The following is a 21,697-nucleotide window of genomic DNA, read 5'->3' as shown; positions in this document are numbered from 1 at the left end:
TTGTGCTTAAGTTCAACATCTTACTTTGGCATGACCCCTTATCTTTGAGTGAGGCCTTTCTAGGGTCTCAGTCAAAAGTTGAGGATGCTTTGCCAAAGCCCTCCACCTTTGTGGGACCTGAACCTCTATCTCAGCATTCTGTAGGTGCTAAAATCAGTTCATCTCTCTATCAACCCAGATGATACTTTCCTTTAAACTTGTTTCCTATAGTTGTCACTGTGTATGCTGTGTTAATCAGCTTTCCATTTCTGTGAAAAAACACCTGAAATAATCAACTTTAAAGGAGGAAAGTTTATTGTGGCTCATGTCTTCAAATATTCCAGTCCATGGTCATTTGGCTTTGTTGTTTTGGGGCCTGTGGTGAGGCAATACACCATGTGTAGGGAGTACATGGTGAAGCAAAACTTCTTCTATCATGGCCAGAACACAAAAAGAAAGAAAGGAAGGAGCCAGGCTCCTATTATACCCTTCAAGGGTGCACCCCCAGTGACCTAAGTTCCTTCCACAAGGCCCATCTCCTAAAGGTTCTACCATCTCCTATGTAGCACCACAGGTTGGCTACCAAGTCTTCAACACATGGCCTTTGGGGGACATTTAAGATCTAACATATAACATATGCTCAGCTTAGGGGTCACCCAACAATTTAAGAGGAACTTGTATGCAGATTTCTCACTCAACCATCTCTTTCATTTTACCTTTAAGTTTTAGCTACTCTGGCAGCCTTAAACTCTCATCTGATCCAGAAAGATTGCTGCCTTCTGCTGTTTTCCCCTCCCTTTACCCTCAACACCATAAGTTATTGGGGGAAATGCCTTCAAGGGAGAAAACCAGACTGCATATGAAGCTTGTCTCATGTGTTTTCTTTCTCTTGGTGACCACAGCCTCTCAGGTCTTGCCTGCATTTTGAACTCTCAAATTCCTTCAAACAGTTGCTTTATATATTTTGACTAGCTTTTATCGTTATTTTGGCAGGAAGATTAATCAGATACAAGCCCTTCCCCTGTGGCCACAACCAGAAGCTTTGTTCTATTTCCATTTATTGAGCCTTTCTCAAGACTGCTCAAGTGGGGTAGCAAAAGTTTCTCTTGGCAAATAGTTGACTTGATCCTCCTTCAGTCTACAGAGAATGGAATGACCGCATAAGTTGGACCACAAAGCAATCTGAGATGTTTAACTGATATCAAATTGAAATTTGAGTATTTGCTAAGAGTTATGTGGTCCAGAGAATATGAAAGAATTAGGGAATCTATTAGACTGAACATATTTACAATTGTTCAGGATTCCTCTCCAAGGTCATTAGACCTAAAAGAGCAAAGAAATTAAAAATCAATCTAATGAGTGACTTAGTGAGAAAGGCATTCTTCTGAAGATCTAGACAATTGCACAATACTACTTCTTTTAAATTATGAAACCACTGACTATACAACTGTAAACAGGACCCATTTTCTCTGGGGAAATTTGGTGAGACTTATGCTTCACCTGTAAACTCAAGAATGCTGAGGGGAAATCACCAAAATTACTTAAAATGATGGTACAATTTCCTTAGGTGGAGGGGAGAAGAATCACTCTGAATGTGTACAGTTCTGTTTACACACCCAAGTGAGTAAGATCGATTACCTAGAAGGATTATTGTCTTCTCACTAGAGAAGGCAACCCTAGTTCATCTGTCAAGGTCTAATCCAAGGACAAAAGCCACATCAGTTATTTTAACAGAGAGTTTAATATAAAAATTATTAATCAGGTATTGGGCAAATAAAATGACAAAGAGGTGGTAACTCCAGGAAGCAAACCACCACCCTTACAACTGAGGAAACAAAAAGAAGAGATGTTGACATTGAAAAGGTTGAAGAGGGGCCTTGCCAGCTGGGCTTTAGACTTCTGAACAGGGGCCAGGCCAGCTGGCGCTGGTATGTCAGAGGGTAGGTGTTACCCCTGGTTCTGAGAATGTGCAAAAACTGCCCACAGGAACTTGCTGCTGCTACTGGAGCCAACTGCCCCTACCAGGTGATGATGATATAGACAGGATGTACCCATCTCTTCTCACCCCACCACTCCCAGCTTCCGGCAGAGCCCTCAGTGGCAGAGCCTCCCAGGCTGACAAAGCAGAACTTGGTTTGCAGAATCTTGTCTGCAGCACACAGCAGTGGAAAAGACAGCTACCTCTCCAGGGATGCTTAGATTTAAGGGCAGAAAGACTTAAGAGAAACAAAACTCAAGCACTAATTAATGTTTTAGGTTAGGATGGCACTTTTGCATAGTTGGTATTTTAAAAATGTGTGCTATTTAAGGAAATAAAGCCTATTGGAGTGACAGTTTTATAACTCTACTTTAAAAATGTGTAATTGAGAATTAACTTAGACTGAGTTTTTATGGTGACATCCACATTTACGTAGTGTAGTATAAAATTACTTAACAGGACTTAAGTTTTCCCTTATTTATGAGCTTAGTTCATTAGCTTCCATAATTATTTAGGATTTGGGATGATTTTCCTTCCTGTCAGAAAAACTGAACTATTTAAAAAAGAAATAAAACTTACATTTATAAATTCATTTAAAAGCATTTGAAGTGTGAGCTGAGCTTATAAATAGAACCAAACATTACTCAAAAGCAACTCTGAAGTTATTGCTAAAATCCACTAGATTTATAAATAGAATAAAAATTGGAAGCTGAACTTAAGACAAAAACGGTCTTTGGATTTGGTTATTGACTGAAGATAAATTTATTAGAGTATCTTTTGGATTATTAATAATTATTAAATTTATTAAAACATTTAAAACTGAATTATTATTCAGCTTAAAGGAAAAAATGTATTGGACTCTTTTCTACATAAGAAACCCACTGTCCAGGACAATGATATCCCCTTTCTTCACTTCTCACCATGAGTTCTCTAATAGAAGCCAGACTGAGGAGAGTAGGAGACACAGCTTTGTTCTCCGTCTTCTTGGGAACTGTGAAACCGTCACTCACCTTACAGAGGCTAAGGAGATTATGCACTTGATTTAGCTACCCACTTTCTCATTTTCTACCAGTCAAGATACCATAGGAAGGCATGACCACTGTGGATTTGGGATGAAAGAACCTGAGATTGAGTCTGACCCAGTGCCATAGCTTAAATGACTAGCCTCAGTTTCTTCATCTGCAAACAAAGGGCCCATACCTGCCTAGCAGGTAGTGAGGATTAGCAGGACAGTACAGCTTGAATCTCACCTGCTGGCTCCAGGTGCTGGGTGGGTTACCACAAGGAGGTTCTGGCCTGAGCACACTGGCCGGGGACATGCCCTGTTACTTCTTGACAAGAGGGTTTCTTCAAAGAAATGGCCTGTGACAAACACTACAACTGTCTTCCTCTTCCTCAGTGCCAAAGGTGTTTTTCAACAGACAGAACGAGGACAAGGCAAGGAAGAGGCCACGGGCTCTGGACCATAACAGCAGCCCGATGGACATGTTAATTCTCTGTGAGAAAACTCAGGCTCTGGCTAGAGCAGGAAGAGGTCAGGTCTTGGCATTTCTGTTCACAGGGTCTCTTGGCCAGATAGGCTCATTTGGAACATGATTGGAGAGTGTTGTGGAAAGATCCCTACCTCCCTACTGAGAAAGGAAAGGTCTGAAGTTTCTTCCTTCTGATATCTGGGATAAAAGGGGTTCGGGTGATAATTATTCCATTCCATTAATTTGTTCAAAACACGTGATTCTGAACCTTCTCGGTGATGCCAGGCCCAAGGTATGCAAATATATATCCTTACACATGCTTGCCTTCCTGAGGGAGCACAATGTTGTTCTGTGAACAAGTAGAGAAGTAGTGGCTGTTCAGGGGGAGGAAAAGTGGAACAAGGCAGGGGAGTGAGGAGGTGGGAGCCATCTTCCCAGGAAAGTGAGCAGTCCCTGGTGAGGCTGATGCTGGTCTCTGGCTTACAGGGGAGTCAGGGAGGAACAGCACTGGGGGCCTATAAAGGACCTGGAAATCATGACTAGTTTAGGTGTGTGGAGTTTCTTGAATGCCTGGAAAAAAAATTTAAGCTGCAGTTGCCCTTTAGAAAGATCAACTGGGGACGTCCACAGGGAGAATCTTGGGACACACAGAAGTATCAAGTTATAGTAGAACCCCGGACATGAGATGGAAAGACTTGAGTGAGGGACCCTAGAATCATGGTCACCATGGGAGGCCAGGCCATGTTGGAGGCCAGGCCACCCAGTGTCCCCTGGACACTGAGCCTAGCACCTGCAGGCTGTAGTCTCATCTTCCTGGGGTCCCCAGCACACCTTTCTCTTGTGGGAGCAGAGGGACAGCTAGAGAAAGCACATAGAGCACAGGGGGTGTGCAGAGGAGACACCAGTGGACCTCTGGCTGGGGTAAGGGGGCGAGAGCATTTCCACACTTTCAGAAGAGCTTTAGCCAACTTCCCATGGCTCCTTTGGTAGCACAAACTGGGTGAACCCTTGGGGAAGACTTTCTGTCTTGCTCTCCTACATTTTTTCCCAAAAGATTTCACTGAAATGAGACCCCACAGGTGGACATGGAGTTTCCTCAGCAGTTCAGGTGGTCTGCCAGGAACTTTCTGCCTAGAAAAGGGTCAGCAGAACAGGAAGCATAACCTGAGCATTTTTGTGGTAAGAATAATGCTTCCTGTCAGAGATGTCCCCATACTGATCCCCAGAACCTATGACTATTACCTTCCAAGGCAAAAAGGACTTTATAGATGTGATGAAGTACCTTGAGATTATCCTGGTTATCTGGGTGCCCAGTGTAATTATAAGGGTCTGCTAAAGTGGAAGGGGGGGAGGGCAAGATGTAGTTGGAGTGACGTACGTAGTATGAGAGGGACTCAACTCACAGTTGTTGCCAGCCTTGACAGTAGAAAAGGCCAGGAGCCAAGTAATATGGACAGCTGGCAAAGGCAAGAAAACAGATTTTGGGGGTTTGTTTTAGCAGTACTGACATTTGAATTCAAGGCCTTGCACTTGCTAGGCAAGTGCTGTACCATTTGAGCCACACCCCCAGCCCTTTTTTGATATTTATTTATTTATGGCCTGGGACTGGCCTTGGACTGCCTCCCCCATAGCTGAGATTACAGATGTGAGCCACCACACCCAGCTTCTTTGCTGAGGTGACATCTCACTTTTTCCTGAAACAGCCTCTAACTGCAATCCTCCTGATCTCCACTTCCCAAGTAGCTGAGATTATAGGCATAAGTTCCCAGACCTGGCCCTAGGATACATTCTTGAGAGCTTGCAAAAAGTAACGCAGTCCTGACAACTTGAGTTTAGTACAGTGAGATCCACGTCAGACTTCTAACCTACAGAACTGGGAGGTAATAAATGTGTGTTAAGTTGCAAAGTGTGGTAATTTCATATTGTGAAAGCATATTGTAAGGGTGAGTCCTCTGTCATTCACGTCTCCACTCACTCGTTAACTTCAAAAAGGACCCCTTGCAGTCATCCTACCTCTGTTAACTTCTAATCACTCATGCTAGTGTTGTTCATTATTTGAAAGGCTAGTGTTGACTTGAGTTTCAGCCTTCCCCACTAGATTGTAAGCTCAGGGAACAGGAACCTTAGTTGTTTGTCCATCACTGCATCCCCAGTACCAAGCAAAGTGCTCACACACAGTGGAAGCTCCACAAAATATCTGATGAGTACTTGAGTGGATGGATGAATATGGCAGTGCCCTGACATGCCACAGACACGCCAATGACATGAAACCTCCTGAGGCAGAGTGCTCAGTGACTGTTTACCATAGCAACGGCCAGTGAAGTCTCAGCAAAAATGAAGGGTTATTAATCAGTTCAGATCAAACACTCCTAGGAAGCCTTCTGAGGTCTCAGACTACTCTGTCCTCCTAAGAGTATTTATGTCGAGTATTACAGATTTCTTCTGCCCAACAGAATCAGAGGGCAGTATGTGAGAAGGAAGTCCAAGAGTAAATACAGTTAAATGTCCCCTTTGGGTGGAACACACTGGGATGGAAGATAATGCTTGTTTTGGAAGAGGCCTTGCTTCTCAGACTTTTCTCAGTATTTTGTAAACTCTATAGATAAGCTGTTTCTCCAGGAAATGACTGGTCATTTAGTCCAGAATGGCAAACAAAACCAAGGAGGGCTTAGCTAAGCTCAAGCCATTGCATGACTCTGCAGAGGAGGCAACAGGACAAGGAATGAAGTGGCAGGACACAGGGGAGGTCAAGGACAGGATACACCAAGAGGAAATTTGAAGACTTTGTTTGCAAATTCAACTAAGATACACTGAAGGCACCCGGCCTGGCAATAAGGTAACGTGAACAAAATGATGTTTATTGGGCCCATTTTGGAAACAGACAACATGAAAAACGGTTTTGGTTTGTGAGTTCACTCAGAGTCCAGAATTGTGATGGTTTCCTATCATTCATGGGAAAATCCTGACATAAGATACAAATAATTCTTCATCACACAAAGGGGAGTAAAAGTGGTTCAACCCACTATACATGTAGTGCTTATAACAGATCTGATGCTAAAATTCCCAAAGTATCAACAGCATTTTTGTGTGTACAGTCTGCAATGCTAACTGTACTAACATCAGGTGTGTTCAAAGGTGAAGTTGTAAACCATCTAACAGTCAGCAGCAGTTAAGCACAAGGATCTGTACTGACTCCCATTCTTCACCTGAGAGCTTCTATATTTAACTAATGACTGCTGTCATCATCAGAGACATCTGAGATACGGAAAAGGCACTATAATATATATATAATCTTATTAACTAAAAAAGCAAAACCCAGGCATGATTAATTACTTTGCTTGGATCAATAAGTACCTGTCTCAAGTGCGTGTTAAGTATCCTAACAAGGACAGACATCATCAGTTCAATAAAGATTGATGCTGTTACCTATCCATGTTCCATTTGCTCAGGCAAGTGGACTTTCCACACACATGTACAGAGATTATTTTTTGTTGGAACTTTTCAAGAGATCTCCTTTGGCCATTTCTCTTCCATCAGTCTCTTAGCAGAATTGCATAACAAAATTTCCAAATCACAAATCATCAAAAGCACAACTCTAGTCTTATTTCAGAAGAGAAATACCATTAAGACTTGGATGAACTCAGGTTTTTGTTCTGCCGGCAGCTTTAACTGGATCCTCACCCTCTCCTAGTCCCCTCTTGCCATACTGAACACTAAGGTGGCGTATGTCTTAACATTTCATAAATGAAACTCCCAAAGACCAACAGGATCCTGAAGGCCAACATGTGTTGCCAGAAGGGGTGAGAGGGAGCCTTCTCTTTTTCTGGAGCTGATATCAGCAGGACAAACAGACAAACACGAAGAAGACATGGACTCTCCCCAGACCTGGAGGGAGCAGTAGTAAGGACCTAGCACAGTACCAAAACCTGCTGCCTCAAATAGCATTTTGAGACTTGGTATGTTAGATCTTCTAGCCACTTTTGGGTGATTCTGTAATCATAGGAAATAAACATCCCTCCAAAAGATCTTGCTCACATCTCCCATTTCCCTTGGCCATAAAGCAAAGAAACACTACATTTGCTGCAAATCGCTGCCCATGAGGCAGTGTAGCCGCCCCAACCCAATGCAGCCTTTCCTAGAAACCACAGCACTCACAAACACAGGCAATTCTAGACTCAAGTTCAGCTGCTTCCAGAGCTGGGTATTACATGGACCCTGCCTGCTACAAGTCCCTTTACTCTGCACCTTTCCCCGTCTCCTGTCCCAGGAGGTCTGCTTGGTTTTTAGTTTGAAGACTCACCCCATCAGAAATAAGCAGTGCAAGATCCTATGTGCAAATATGACAAACAATATTTTTGAAACACATTTTAGAAATTCAAGTCAAATCCAGGTACAGACTACATGGTTGGTATCAGCCAGCCCCTCACATCCACAAGAGGAAAGTGGTCCATTTCTGAAATGATAGCAGGATTAAGGCACCAGTGACTCATGAGGATGTTAGTTCCTTGAGTTTGGGAGGGAGTCACAGAGGGAAATGCTGAGACTTAATGAAAAATAGGGCTGATCCAGCCTCATGACTGTCCTGGGCCAAAGGATTTGGTGCAGGCAGCATGTAGCATCTGGATGTAGGTGAAGATGGACCATCACCCACCCGTGGACAATGCTTTCCCAGTGATTCTGAAACAGAAGTGAGGAGGGTGCATTCCCAGGGCCATGAGTAACAGGGGGTGTGATGGCTTTCACTCTGTGCAAACCCTTCTGCCTCTTTTCAGCCATAGGCCTACAGCACAGGAGCCTGAATGGGAACAGTCCATTCTTTGCAGGTTTGTGTGTGGTCCAGACAACCTTCTGCTATAGTAATGCCTGGGGCATTGGGATATATCCTTGGGAGTATCAGGCAACCCAATATGAGGGAGAAAGGCCCTAAATTCCAAGATCCATGCCAGGCAGGCAAGGCTGGAAATCAGAAGGTGAACAGTAGGCAATGGGGTCTGTGTGGCAATCCAGAGCTGGTCACAGACACCCAAGTGAAGAGGCTTACAAGGGTCTCCCCTAGGGCATTTAGACCAGGTTGTGCTGCCCAGAGGTAGGGCTCCATGGCAATTCATGGGGTGGGGCTGTCATCCTGGAGGGGGGTGGCTCAGCTGAGGGAAGCACAGTTCAACTCCGAGTCCTCTTGGCTGCCACTTGCCACCTGTTCCAGTTCGTCAGGGCTGTCAGAGATGCTGGGCTCACTGGAGCACTGCCGGTGGGGTGATGGAAAGCTGGGTGGCAGAAGCAGGCACTTGTCCTCACTGCCAGCCTCCTCCCCCAAGCCTGAGTGCATCATGGTAGTCATGGCCAGCAGCTGGATGTCTGAGTGGGCGTTGGCCACTGTGTGCCGCCGGACACTGCCACACTTCTCCAGGTAGGCTTCCCCCTCCTGCTCCGTCAGTGGGGTCAAGGCCATCTCATTCAGTGGTCGGCTGACTGTGGTCATCGGGGAGGCATAGTTCGGGAGAGTCACCTTGGACCGGACCCTGGAATGCCGCCTAGCTGCAAGAGAAAAAGAAGCCAAGGCTGTCATTGGGGAGGGGGTAGTGGTGATCAAAAACAACTCACCCGCTGGAGGAAGAGCAAGGCAGTGGTTCAGCCTCTAGGACCAGCTTTCTGTAGAGCCCTACTGAACTGCAGGGGAGGACCTAGTCATGTCTACATGTCTGTCTTGCAACTTTACCCATTTATACCAAATCCTTTGCCCCCGAGCAACCCTGTGGTCATAGGAGGTGATCACAAAAATCTTTTTGCTGGACGGGGCACAGGAAGCTTCTCTTCCCAGCTGCTGCCAGAGCCTCACTGAACTCAATTCCATCTCAACCATCTCCTCTGAAGACTCACGTGTCATCTGGGTCAGCTCCAAAAAAGCCTTCTGGCTCAGTTCAGAATGTGACGTCAGCAGTGCCAACAGATGGTGTGGAAGAGGCCTCATATGCTTAAATCCAGAGGAAGAGGTGGCTGGTGACTGCATTCCCTCAGCTATCAAAGCCAGGGTAGTGGACCATTCTCCAAATCCTGAACCAGGACACTGATGCTCTTGCCTCCCACCGGATTGAGGAGCTGAGACCTGTGTTCAATTCAAGCCAACTCTCCTGGATTCAAACAAGCCTTCAATGCCATAAGAGAACAGACTAGGTTCCACGGATGGCCTCAAGAACGTAAACACAAAGAAGAGGGCTGGGCATGAGTTATAAAACTGCTACATTCTAAGTGTGTACCATATTTTACAAACTGTGCTAAATCTTAACATGCATCTTGTGAATCCTCCTAGAAACTGAACCTACATCATGATACAGTATTAGCTTCCACTTCACAGATGAGAAAACTGAGTATCAGATAGGTAGTAACTTACCAAAGGCCACACAGCTAGAACACAGACAAACAAGCTCTGAAATTCAAACAAGTTCTGTCTCACTCCAGACCTTGCTCTTCCTGGCAACCCATGCAAAAGCCCACCAATAACTACAACAGTCAAAATACTCCAAGGGAAGGATATGCCAATGGAGTTTGAAGGCAAGAAAAAGTATCTGGAGACAACTGGAAAACTTGCCAAGGAAGATGTACATTGGAGATAAGTCTCCCAGATGGTAGAATTCCCAGGGACACAGAAGGTAACAGACAGCATTTTGAATGATGGGAACAACCTGAACAAGTTGCTGAGACAGGTGCTCCCTCAGGTCACAGCCTAGCTGGAGCACAGAGTTCATGGAACAATGGAGATATGGCCACATAGTCAGGACAGCATGTCCTAAGAGGTCCTGGAGTGTCAGATGGAAGCATTAGATAGTCCATGGGGGCAGGGCAGGGGGATGTCCTTCAGGAAGAGATCCCAACAGAAGCATGGAACATGGGTTGGGACCAGAGAGATGAGAAGTGAGGAAAGCCAGGGAGAAGGCTGAAGTATCCATTTCTATAGCAAGTATGGATTAGATGTGAAAAAAATTAAATGCAAACCTCAGAGTAAAGATGAGAGGTGATCAGGACAGGAACTAGAATTGTGGCAGTGATAAGGGTGAGGAAGATGACAGGCAGGAGATACCAAGAGATTGATACTACTGAACCAGGGAAATGAGAGACCACAGGATGCCCAGAGGAGTAGGAATCAGGATGGTGATGGGCACTGAAGTGGGGAACAGAACACCAGGAGGAAACAAAGCAGACTTAGACATGTACTGAAAAAGAAAAAGCAGCAAAGGCTGTAACTAGAAGGTGGGGAGGCAGGTGTGATCAAAACACCTCATCAGCTGGGGGAAGAATGAGGCAATGTTTCACTGGACTAGAGATGGGGAAGAGGCAGAGGAAGCTGCTCATAAGCCCCAGAACTTGGCAGTGGTTGCAATGGTCAGAGACACTGACCTGCCCCTGGCAAGCCTCCTCAGGCAAACAGCTTTGCAATTTGGAAGCCCAGGGAAGACATTTCTGCTTAAAGATAGGAATTTGCATATTGCTAAAGAATATTTAAGGACATCAGAAAAATGTTCACAGTATGGTATTTGATGGCAAAAGCAAAATATGAACAATACTATTTTATGCATTTTTCCTTTTTTAAACAAAGCTGAAATTATACTGTGGGTTATGCGCACATGTGTATGTATAAAAGCCAGGAAGATTATACATGAAAATATCAATAGTATTTGTCTCTGGGTAGAGGGGTTACCAGTGCTTTTAAAATACTATTTTTTTATATTTTCTAAATTTGATTCCATGTGCATGCTTTTCTTTCATAATGACCAAAAAAGAAAAATATTTTGGAACATGGAAATTGTAGACTCACCTGGACTTGATTAATGGTTGAAAGGTCATTAATCAAGTCATGAAAGTGAACATGACCTCTCTGAAAATGGAGAGGGCTCAAGGATTGAATTACTCCATACCTATGTGCAGGGGTAGATGAAATGAAAGGGGCTAAAATGACAATAGAAGTCTTAACAGCTAACACAGCTAGCACGCCAAACACTGTTCCAGGTATCCTGTGTACAGAAACTATTTAAATCCTCCCAACCCAGTGAGGTCAGTACTTATGAACATTTTGTGGACAGGAAAACTAGGGCACCCAGAGGTTAGATGACTCATCTAGTATCACAAGGAGGCAAAGCTGAGGCTGGACCACAGGCTTGGCCTCCAGAAGCAGAGTGTCTTAACAGGTGATCCCCCGCCTCTTGAACAGCTGGGAAACCCTAAGGTGGTGAGAAAAGCCAGAGAAGACCCAAAACAGTAGGATAACCAAAGTCCAGGGAGAAGATTCCCAAAGGCAGAAGCAGATGGACCAACAACCCCCACTTCCTAAGGTCTCTCCTCTCCCCACCTTCACAGAGACCATGCATGCCAGCACAGAAACCTAGATGGTCTAGGGCAGATGAGGACCATGACACACCTGTGTGCCTCCATCCCAGGGGTAGTTCCCCGAGGCATGCTTCTCGAGGGGACCTCTGCCTTGTTCCCACACAGCTTCCATGGCATGAGCTAGATGAATGACCTCAGAGAGGCAGAGGAGGTATGAAATGTCCTCAGCCAAAGCAGGTCAGACCTGGGAGACAGCAAATTTGAAGATATAGAAATGCCAGAAACACAGCTTTGAAGCACTGACAACAGGCAGCTTCTGCTCCAAGACTCCTTCCTTGAAGCCTCCTTTTTGGCAAGAGGACACCTCTTGTGTCCTCTGTTACCTGCCACTACTTTCCATAGCACCCTTGCCAGACACCTCAAAGAGCACATGAAAGCACCACCCACCCAGTACAGAGGGTGATGCCATGGGGAGCCACTGACAGGATAGGGGACACGCCCTACAGGGAAGTCACGCAGTCATAGACTGGCCTTGGGGACACTTAGCCATGCTGCTTGGTTTGCTTCCTGCTTTTCCTGTGCATCCAGAAGGCCCTGACACATGTGCCCACCTGTTCCAGAGCTTGTGGCCATGTCCACCTGCTGAGCTCACAGCAGCTCCCATCACTAGATCTGTGTGTGTGTGTGTGTGTGTGTGTGTGTGTGTGTGTGTGTGTGTGTGTGTGTGTGTATGTGTATGAATAATGATGAAAGGATGAAATTCTAAGACTTAGGACTAAATATTCAAGTCTTCTGACTCAGGACCCAAGTTAACTTCAAGTTTTGAGTGAGCCCCTATCTTCAGCCTCACTGTTCAGTCCTTCTGAAACAGGCAGGACTGGTCTCATTAACCCCACTGCACAGGTAAGGTAGACCAGGCTCAGGCCCAATTCTCTTAGGTTCTAAATGGCAATGTTCCAATACTCCCCATGACACACTACATTGTCTTGGGGTATATTTTGAACCAGTCCACCCTCTGAAGTCAAGTCACTGCAAACCCCGTCCCCAAGCAGGTGCTAAACAGGAAGCTGGTGGTATCCGGGAGTGGCTGGTCTTTGCCATGCCTCTCCCTTTGGTGATAGAAGACAGATGCCAATGAACAACCAGGAGAAAGAATCTATACATGATCACTTGTCCCCTCAAGCCACACATTTCTATAATCTTCCTGCATTCTTACAATAACTATGCATTACTTTAATGATCACAAAATTGATACCTATCAAACAGAAGCACTGGAAAAGTTCAAAGCACAAAAGACCCCATTAAAGAACTATCCTTTAAAAAAATAGCATGTGGTAGAACATGCCTGTCATCTTAGCTATATGGAAGGCTGAGATAGGAGGACTGCCTTTCAAGGCCAGCCCAGGCAAAAAAAAGTTTTCAAGATCCCATCTCAACAGAAAAAGCTGGGCAAGGTGGCATGTGCCCATCATCCCAGCTATGGCAAGAAGCATAAAATAGTAGATCTAGGTCCAGGCCAGCCTGGACAAGAAGCAAAACCCTACCTCAAAAACACACACACACACACACACACACACACACACACACACACACACACACACACCACTCTTGAAAATAATTTCTCTCACACTACTGTTAAAAGCAAACACTTTGGATTGACTGTAGGAAAATTCACATGGGCGCCTGACTCCTATGAGTAGCCTAGCAGAAGACAACTACATCTATTCAGAGAGAATGGACTACATGCAAATCTCTGTGCTCCCAATCTTGGGCACCATCTGCTAAGGGGCTGGTGTCGAAGGCAGAGCCAAAGAGGCAGGTAGGAGCCCCGTAATTTCTACTATTGAAACAGGCTCAGATCATGTTTTAGATAGGAGTATGGGGGACCTTTCTGACTGGGGAAGAAGTATACAGAAAGCAGCAGTATTGATGTTCGGTTTATAACATGGCCAAAACGTGGGATAGGCAAATTGGCCAGGATGGGCAGTCCAGGAAGAAGAAAGAATTGGAGCAAAGTCTGGACTGTGTCCTGATAAGGACATGGTAAGTTGAAGGAATGGGGACTCGATAGCCATGGCTGACACACACAGAGCATCTCTGGAGGAAATGAGAATTGGTTGAAGGATTTCCCTGGCCCCACACCTGATGGAACGAGCCAGAGAAAGGTATCTCCAAGGGGTTTCTGAATGTCATCCATCTCTCACTCTAATCAAGTCCTTGGAGGGTTCAACATGCAGACAACTGACAAAAGAGGCCACTTCAGCTGTAGCTGAGCAGGGCTGAGAGCTGAAACCAGAGTGCAAGTGGCCAACCCTGGAGGAGGGGCCCCAACCACACCTACCCTGCCTGTCCTTCAACAAACCCTTCCCAAGCTGCAACTTGCAAAGTGCTGAGCTAGCTGTAGAGAGGAAGAGAAAAATTGGTTTGATGCAGGGCCTGTAGGAGAGGCTCAAGCCTAACACACTTGCACATGTGTGGTGGGGTAGAGGTCTGGGGTCCCAGGAGCAACCATGTACCCTGTCCAGCATATGGTAGGTACTGTACCAAAAAGGAGGCACTTCACCAAGTCTCCTCGTGATATTTTGCAGAAGAGAAGCCTACACTTGAGGGGCTAAATGACATCATGATTAGTGATAAAACCAGGACTCAAGCCTAATGCCCTATAGCACGGCTCCTGCTCACGACCTTCACACTGATACCTGCTAGGATAAGTTCACATGGAAATGCAGAGGAGGAGGGGGGAAGGTCATGAAGAGAGATCACTTCAGATGGACCACACTCACCAGGGACTGACTTACGGACTGGACCCACACTGGCCATTCACTCACTCACAGGAGAGGTATGCTGGGATACAGAGAGGACAGTGTTTCCTGTCCTCAACAAGCACGGTTTAAGGTGAGGACTGACAATCGGGCCATGGCAACACAGCTGTACCAGGATTAGGGGACCAGGAAATGGAGAATAGGAGGCACATGCAACCTCCCACCTGGAATGACTCCATGGGGGCAAGGCCACCAACAACAACTGGGGCCTCTACCACAGCAGGTAGCAGTACTTCCTGGCCCCACGCTGAGACAGGGCAGGTTCTTCCTCCCACTGTCTCCCAACAGGACAGGGTCTCTGTGTTCAGCGCTCTGCAGCTCAGAGAAGTTAAGGAACTGATTCCTGGACACACAACTGAGCCCTAGCTCTTGTGGTTTTTAAGGCCCTACTCTCTCCACGTTGCCTTGGCCTCTCTCACCCTGCAATGACTCATGGGAGAGGCCTATAGCTCTTCCTTCTGCTTTCTGGTGGCATGTTTTGGTTCCCAACTAGGCGTGGGCAGAGTGAAGACCACAGGCTGTGTCAAGTCCTCTGGTAGACAGAGCTTCCTTACTAAGCTTACTTGCCAGGCTCCAGAGCCAAGTGTCAGCTGAGCTGTGTCCCCACTAGGGTCAAACTTTGCTATCCCCTTGGGAGGACAGAAAGCAAAGGCCAGGCCTGGGCTGACAGACAGCTACCTACACTTGCTTCTTGCTCTCCTCCTCCTCTCTTCCTTGCACGGGGGAAGGGAGTCTTCTACTGAGAGACTGATATGCTGGGGTACTTGTAACAGAGAGACCTAAGAACTGGTCTCTCTGACAGGGAAAGGACTCGCTCTGACACCTTAGCTGACACTACCCCCAGGCTACCTGCCCTTCTTCCTTCTCGCCTTTTACTTGGTGGTGGATCAGTGGGAACTTTCATTCCTTCTTTCCTCACAGGCACCCTGCTGAGTCTGGCCATTCATCCCGGTGAGACAGCAATGGCAGTCGCCCTTTTGAGAACCCAAGAGAAGCAAAGCTTGGATAGGACTGTCTTTTATCCTTTGTCAGGGACGGGCTCCCATGCCTTTCATCTCCCAGGCCATTGTCCCCCCTGCTGCCTAAGTCCACTGTGGCTCTGCCTCCAGGCCCCACATCTGAAAAGAGAAGCTGTGTCTCACTCAAGACTAGGGGGCTGGGGACACCATAGAGGGAGTTTAGTGGGAGGCTGAGCTTTTTTGTGAGAGAAATCCAGCAGCTGAGTGTTTGCTAGGGAGAGGGAGAGAGAGAGAGAGAGAGAAAGGAAGGGAGAGAAAGGGAGGGAGAGAAAGGGAGACCTGTGAGCCACTGGAAACACAGCTATGATGGAAGCTCAGGAATTCAGGGAACTTGAGTACTCAGGCCTGGCCTCTGGCAGATGCATTTTTTTTTTTTTTAATTTCAGATGTTCCACTCTCTTACTTGCCCACCAGCCTCCAAATCCTCCCAAAGGATTCCCTTTGCCTGAGGTAGTCTCCTGCTGTTTACTCAACTAACTCCTCTTTATCCATCAGTTCCCACCACAGACATCACTTCCTCTCAGGAGCCTTCCATGATTTCCTGGTGCAGGTGAAGTCCCTTGCTGTGGTTCCTATGGCCCTTATACTTCCCTCTCAGAGCATCTGTGTAACGATGGGTCTGGTTTTGCTCACAAATATATATCTGCAGCACTTCACAGGGTGCCCTGGGATAGGGCCTCAGGACGTATTTGCTGAAATAATAGTAATTTTCAAATCGCTTTACAAGGGTAATGTCCTTCCTTCTCTGTTCCTACTGAGACAATTCTCTAAAGGCAGAAAAAAGGCTAGGGATTTTGCCTTATAATTTGACAAAAATGTATAGTACTCTTATTTCAGCTAGAGCCCAGAAGTATTCCCTCTGAGAGCTGAGTTCTCACTGAACAAACTTCCAAAACTACTCTTGTTCCTTATGTGGGAGAACATGCCATTCCAAAATAGGAAGGGCTGATGGACAGAGTTGCTGAAAACTGAAAGCAGTTAAGAAGCAGGTTCAAGGACCCTCTCTAACCCCGCTCCCCGAACAGCCCCATTTACCTAAAAGCAGCATATAGATTTACCAAGACAAAAAGTATCTTGTTCCCCTTCTATCATGGGGAACAAAGGTTAACCACTGCAGACAAGTTCAGACCCCTGTCACCTGGGACTGTACCAGCATTCTACACTAACAAGCTTCTAGTGACCCTCTGTCATTTACTTGCCTTCCCGCAGATTGGTGCCTTTAGAGAATCAAAGTCATTTTCCTTTGTCTTGTCACTTCTCTAAAAAATACTGTTCTGTGTTGAAATAAACTGGAACTTAAAGCCACCTATTTGAAAACCACTTGCTCCTTGGTATCTCCCCCAGTGTGTATGAACAATGCATGTCAATAAACATTTTTTTTTTTTCAGTACTGGGGCTTGAACTCAGGGCCTACACCTTGAGCTAGCTCCTTTTTTGTGATGTTTTTTTTTTTTTTTTCCAGATAGGGTCTCGAGAACTATTTGCCAGGCTGGTTTCAAATGGCAAACATCCTTACCTCTGCCTCTGGGTAGCTAGGATTACAGGCGTGAACCACCCGTCGCCCAGCTAACTTGTTTGTTTTTTATTTTGCTAAGCCATTACAGGGCTCTGTTCCTACCAAGTGCTTATGAGGGTTGGAGAAAAATTATTTTTCTTTCCCTGCATTGACATTAGGTAATGGTAGAGTCCCTGCCATGGCCCAGTTTACCTGCTGGCAACCTGACATCTTGCTGGGTAATAGCAGGAAGGTGGGCGCCTGGGAAACCAAAACAATATGGTGCCAGTTCAGGGCTGGGGAAGGCAGGAGACTATTTTCCTTCAGTATCATTCAACTCTGGCTCTTTCTACTTCCTGGGTGGAGTAAGACCCTAGCAGGCAGTAGGCTGGGGCCAGTACCCTCCAACCTATGGCAGCTGTGGTTAAGCTGGTATGTCCAGAGAAATAAGACCAGGGCTGGAAACAATGTCAGGAAAAGGCCCGACCTTTTCTGCAGGAGCGAGATCAAGGAAGGGCAGGAACCTCTCTGGAGGCTGTTCCTGTCCCTGGGGCTTTGAAGCTCAGTTACAACTCCACGATAGCGCAAAGAGGAGCAACAGGTTCCAAACCCAGGTGCTTTTTCTCATTTTGCACCTCTCTGTGGGTGATGCCCTAGCCTCAGATACAGCTGCCTACCTTCCATCAACCACACAGTTTTTGAGTGCGTACTCTATGCCTGGCACCATTCCAGTTTTGGGGGACAGAACACTGAACAGATTCCTGAACTGTGAGGGCTTACATTTCAGATGGTAACTGGGGAATGTCTGTATCTCATAGCCTTATCTTACAGCTGTTTCTATCAAGACTGTGGCTTCACTAAGAGCTATTTTATGTCATATTGCACTGTGTTATCCAGCCACCCCTACTGAGGCCCATAGACTGTGGTCTCACTGACAGGAGATGGTCTGATTCATCTCTAGATTCTCCACGAGCCTTGTACAGAGTCTGACACAGATATAGCTTCACAGCCATCAAAAAAGGCCCCAGCAGGATTTGTCCCCAAACCTAGAAATCCCTTTCCTTGCCGCAAAGGCCTTGGCAGCATCTACAGAGACAGAGTGGGGAACAGCAGTTGAATATGATCCAGTTATACAAGCAACAAGTTGGCTTCATATGTTCAAGCTGCTTTCAAAGGAAAATCCATCATAGGCGGGTTTTCCACTCAAGCCAGGGGAGGCACAGCTTCTTATATCAGATACAGAAAAATTAATGTCTCAGGCACATGAGAAAGATCAAAGCCACTGATCAAAGATGTGGATGAGACAGGCACTGGCACAGAGGCGGGGAATCAGTCTCTGGGGGAGGAACAGCCATGGGGGAGGTCACCGCGACACAGGCTGGATCGTGAGTGGATTAACATGCACAGATTTGCCCTGACCCACAATGGAAGTTAAGTGCACAGCATAACTGGTGCTCAGTACCACACATCATTATCCTCCGGCTCCTGGCAACTTGAGAGATGTGTCCCTTACCAAGCGTGTACGTGGGGCCTGAGCAGCCACGGTCCCCGCTGATGCCAAGGAAGGGAGAAACCACTTGCTTCACCAGCTCCTCCAGCTGCAGATAGCCCTCGCTTGGGCCTGTGGGCTCATGAACACTCTGGAAATGAATATCCAAGACAAAGATCAGTGGAATTGAAGTGTCAGCAGGTGCTTCTCAATCCCTCCTGATCACCTCCTCTGTGTACAAGGCAGTGTGACTACTGACCACCTCCTCAGGGGTAGAACAAAGGAAACCGAGGCTGAAGCCCTGGTCATTTGTGATGAATCACAGTGATGAGGACAGTACATGTGAACATATGCAGCCTCTCCCATTGGGCCCTCCCAGGGCAGTGTGGGTGGGACAGTGGCCAGCTCCAGCTCCAAAGTGAGTTCTGACTGGGTTCAATGACAGTCCTACTCACAGTGGAGTGACAAGATGACCTGCAGCACACAGATACTTTATCAAAGCACTTCACATGTACTACCAATGCATGGACACCTTCCAACAACCATGGACAAAAGTGCTCTCACTGTCCCTCTTCCACAGATGAGAAATAAACACCCAGAAAGCTTAAGTCATTTGCTCAGCACAATCCAGCCAATAAATGACAAAAGCTATCTACTTGGAGCCCATCTTAGGTCCACTTGTTAACAGGCTAAAAATGGGGGAAAGAGCATGGAAAATTCCAGAACAGCAGAAGAAAGGTAGAGTCATTCTAGAAACAGGCAAATTCAGCAGCAAGATGATGAGCTGGTTCAAAAGCCCAGCATGACAGGAGTCCTTGAAACTAAACCCTGGATAAACATCGACCCAAACAAATGACCTCGCAGCCAAGACCACCAGGCTCTGGGAATTCTGCTTCTTGCTGGAAAGGCACGCTCTCCCAGGGAAGGGCTGCAAGGACTCAGACCACCTGGCAAAGGACAGGGGCCTGAACAGGAAAGAAACAAGGCTCTGTGAAGCTGTGCTCAGCCCTAAAGGTTATCATGCCAAATTCTCAAAGTAGATTTTGAATTGCCCTCACTTAAAAAGTAAAAGCTGTCCATCACACTGAGGTATTCTGGAGATAGAAGGTTGTTGGACAAGGAGGTGGGAAGGGCTGACTCCTACAGGTTGGGGATCCCTGGATGAGATGCAGCCCCCCAAAGAAATGGGCTTCCTTCGCCCTTGTCTGCTGCACCACACAGGAGATGGGGAGATGGGTGTGCTTAGGAGTGCAGGTGTCCAGGGGTAGTGTAAGGAAACAAAGAGGCTGAGGAGGGACTATGCATAAGGATTTGCAGGCTGGGATTGGGAAGGGGTCAGAACAGAGAAGAGGAGAGAGAGTGGGGGCGGGGGAGAAGAGCCTTATTGTGTTCCCAGGGAACCACCTCAGTTTTCAAAGCAGAGCAGTTTCAGCCACAAAACCACCTTGATTAGGTTTCAAAGCCCAGGAAACCTTTTTTTTTTTTTCTGTTCTTGTTAATTTTTCTCTGGGTTTTCCTGTAAGCCTTTCCCTGCATAGTGCATGAGTGCTGAACAGGGAGAGGTGACAGAAAATGGAAAATGGCAAGAGGTGGGAGGAAATGGATAATGGACGCATGAGTAGGAGCTGGGTGGTTCTCCCAGGAACAACACCCTTGAGAACTTAGCTGGCACAGAGCCTTCTAGGAGTTTATTGCCCTCCACCCTCTGCCTGACTGCCAGACTGGCTAGGAAATTGATGAGATTTTCGTGGTCCAGTACAAAATGAAGACACAGGGCGCTTCATTCCAAAATTATTAAGAATGTTGAGTGGGTAAGGAGAGGTGATTAAACCAGGCACACACCCCCTCCCCAGGTCATAGGGCAGGGCCCTCAGAATGTACCTCATTGATCAAAACCTCTGGTTCATCCTCTTATTGCGACAGCCTGAGAACAGGAGCTTTCTGCTAACAGCAGGAGGCCCCTCTTGTGTCTTTTGGGAAGGGAAGAGTTGGTTCAGAAATATTTTGGAAGAACAATGGAAAGCTGAAGTCTGTGAGAGGGCTCCAAACTGTATTGGTCAAGTCATTTGGGGAAAAAAAATCAGTCCCAAGTCTCATGACACTGTAGAAAGTAAGGGCCCCTGGGCAGAATGGATAATTCTGAGTACAGGTGCTGGAATTTCCTATAGCAGGAATAGCCCCAGGGTACAGCTACCTGGAAGTTCCATTCAGACTCACAGACTGCTGCCCCTGAGAAGATGGAATTGGGGGCCAGAAGTGATGGTACAGGCCTGTAATCCCAGCTACTCTGGAGGTGGAGATTGGGAGGATCTAGGTTCAAGGACAGCTCTGGTAAAAAGCCAGTAAGACAGCATATGAACAAATAAGCCAGGCATGGTGGTGCACTATAACCCCAGCTATGAGGGAGGCATAAACAGGAGGATCACAATCTGACATCCACCTCCCCACCCCGGGGAAAAACACAAGAACTTATCTAAAAATTAACTACAGCAAAAAAGTGTTGGGTGTGTGGCTCAAGTGATAGAGTACTTGCCTACATGCGTAGCAAGTAAGAGGCCCTGAGTTCAAACCCCAGTACCACAAAAAAAAAAAAGTCTTGGGCTGAGGAAAAGGAAAGAGCTGTATTTATCACTGTCACCCTCCCAGCCCCAGTCCCTTATAGCTCTGCAATAAGGAAGAATATTACTGGAGACTGTTCCCAGGACACCCTGTGGGAAATGATGCCATGTGCCCACATTGAAAGTGGAACCACCTAGGTGTATGTCTAGTGTTTCCAGGGTGGCAGCAGGAAGGAAGGCAGCAGTGGCCAAGAAGGCTGAGCAGAGGGTAGCAAAAGCAAGTGTGAGGAACAGCTCTGTACAAATCCCTGTGTGATGCTGAGCTATCAGCCAAGTGAACCTCAGTCTCAGCTTGAAGTGGGAAAACAGTGATATAGTCCCTTGAGGGGCTGTTTCCTTGCCTGGCTTTCCAGAAATTTGCCACCGCCATGGAACTTCTCCAACTGTATTTCACGCTGCCAGGAGAGGCATCCCTGCATGAGGATCACCACTTGTGGAATGTAAGTACAGGACCTGAAGACTTTTCAGGCTGTCACTCGCTGGTCCTCACAAAACAATAGTTAATG

The 21,697-nt window shown here is 46.5% G+C and overlaps 1 protein-coding gene across 11 annotated transcripts in view; it reads right to left on the bottom strand.

Moving 5' to 3' along the window:
- Window positions 1–6,266: 6,266 nt before the first annotated feature.
- Prr5l (proline rich 5 like) overlaps window positions 6,267–21,697 on the bottom strand; it is a 160,786-nt gene continuing 145,355 nt past the window's right edge. For all 11 annotated transcript variants that reach the window (XM_074044606.1, XM_074044615.1, XM_074044611.1 and 8 more), the window contains 2 exons: window positions 18,598–18,724; window positions 6,267–8,964 (listed from right to left, as the gene is read on the bottom strand). In XM_074044606.1, the coding sequence (XP_073900707.1) occupies window positions 8,570–8,964; window positions 18,598–18,724 (522 nt within the window). In that variant the 3' untranslated portion in view covers window positions 6,267–8,569. The remainder of the gene's footprint in view (window positions 8,965–18,597; window positions 18,725–21,697) is intronic.

The sequence above is a fragment of the Castor canadensis genome, chromosome 1, assembly GCF_047511655.1.
Source record: "Castor canadensis chromosome 1, mCasCan1.hap1v2, whole genome shotgun sequence".
Classification (NCBI taxonomy): domain Eukaryota; kingdom Metazoa; phylum Chordata; class Mammalia; order Rodentia; family Castoridae; genus Castor; species Castor canadensis.
This window is presented reverse-complemented; position numbering and strand designations above follow the sequence as displayed.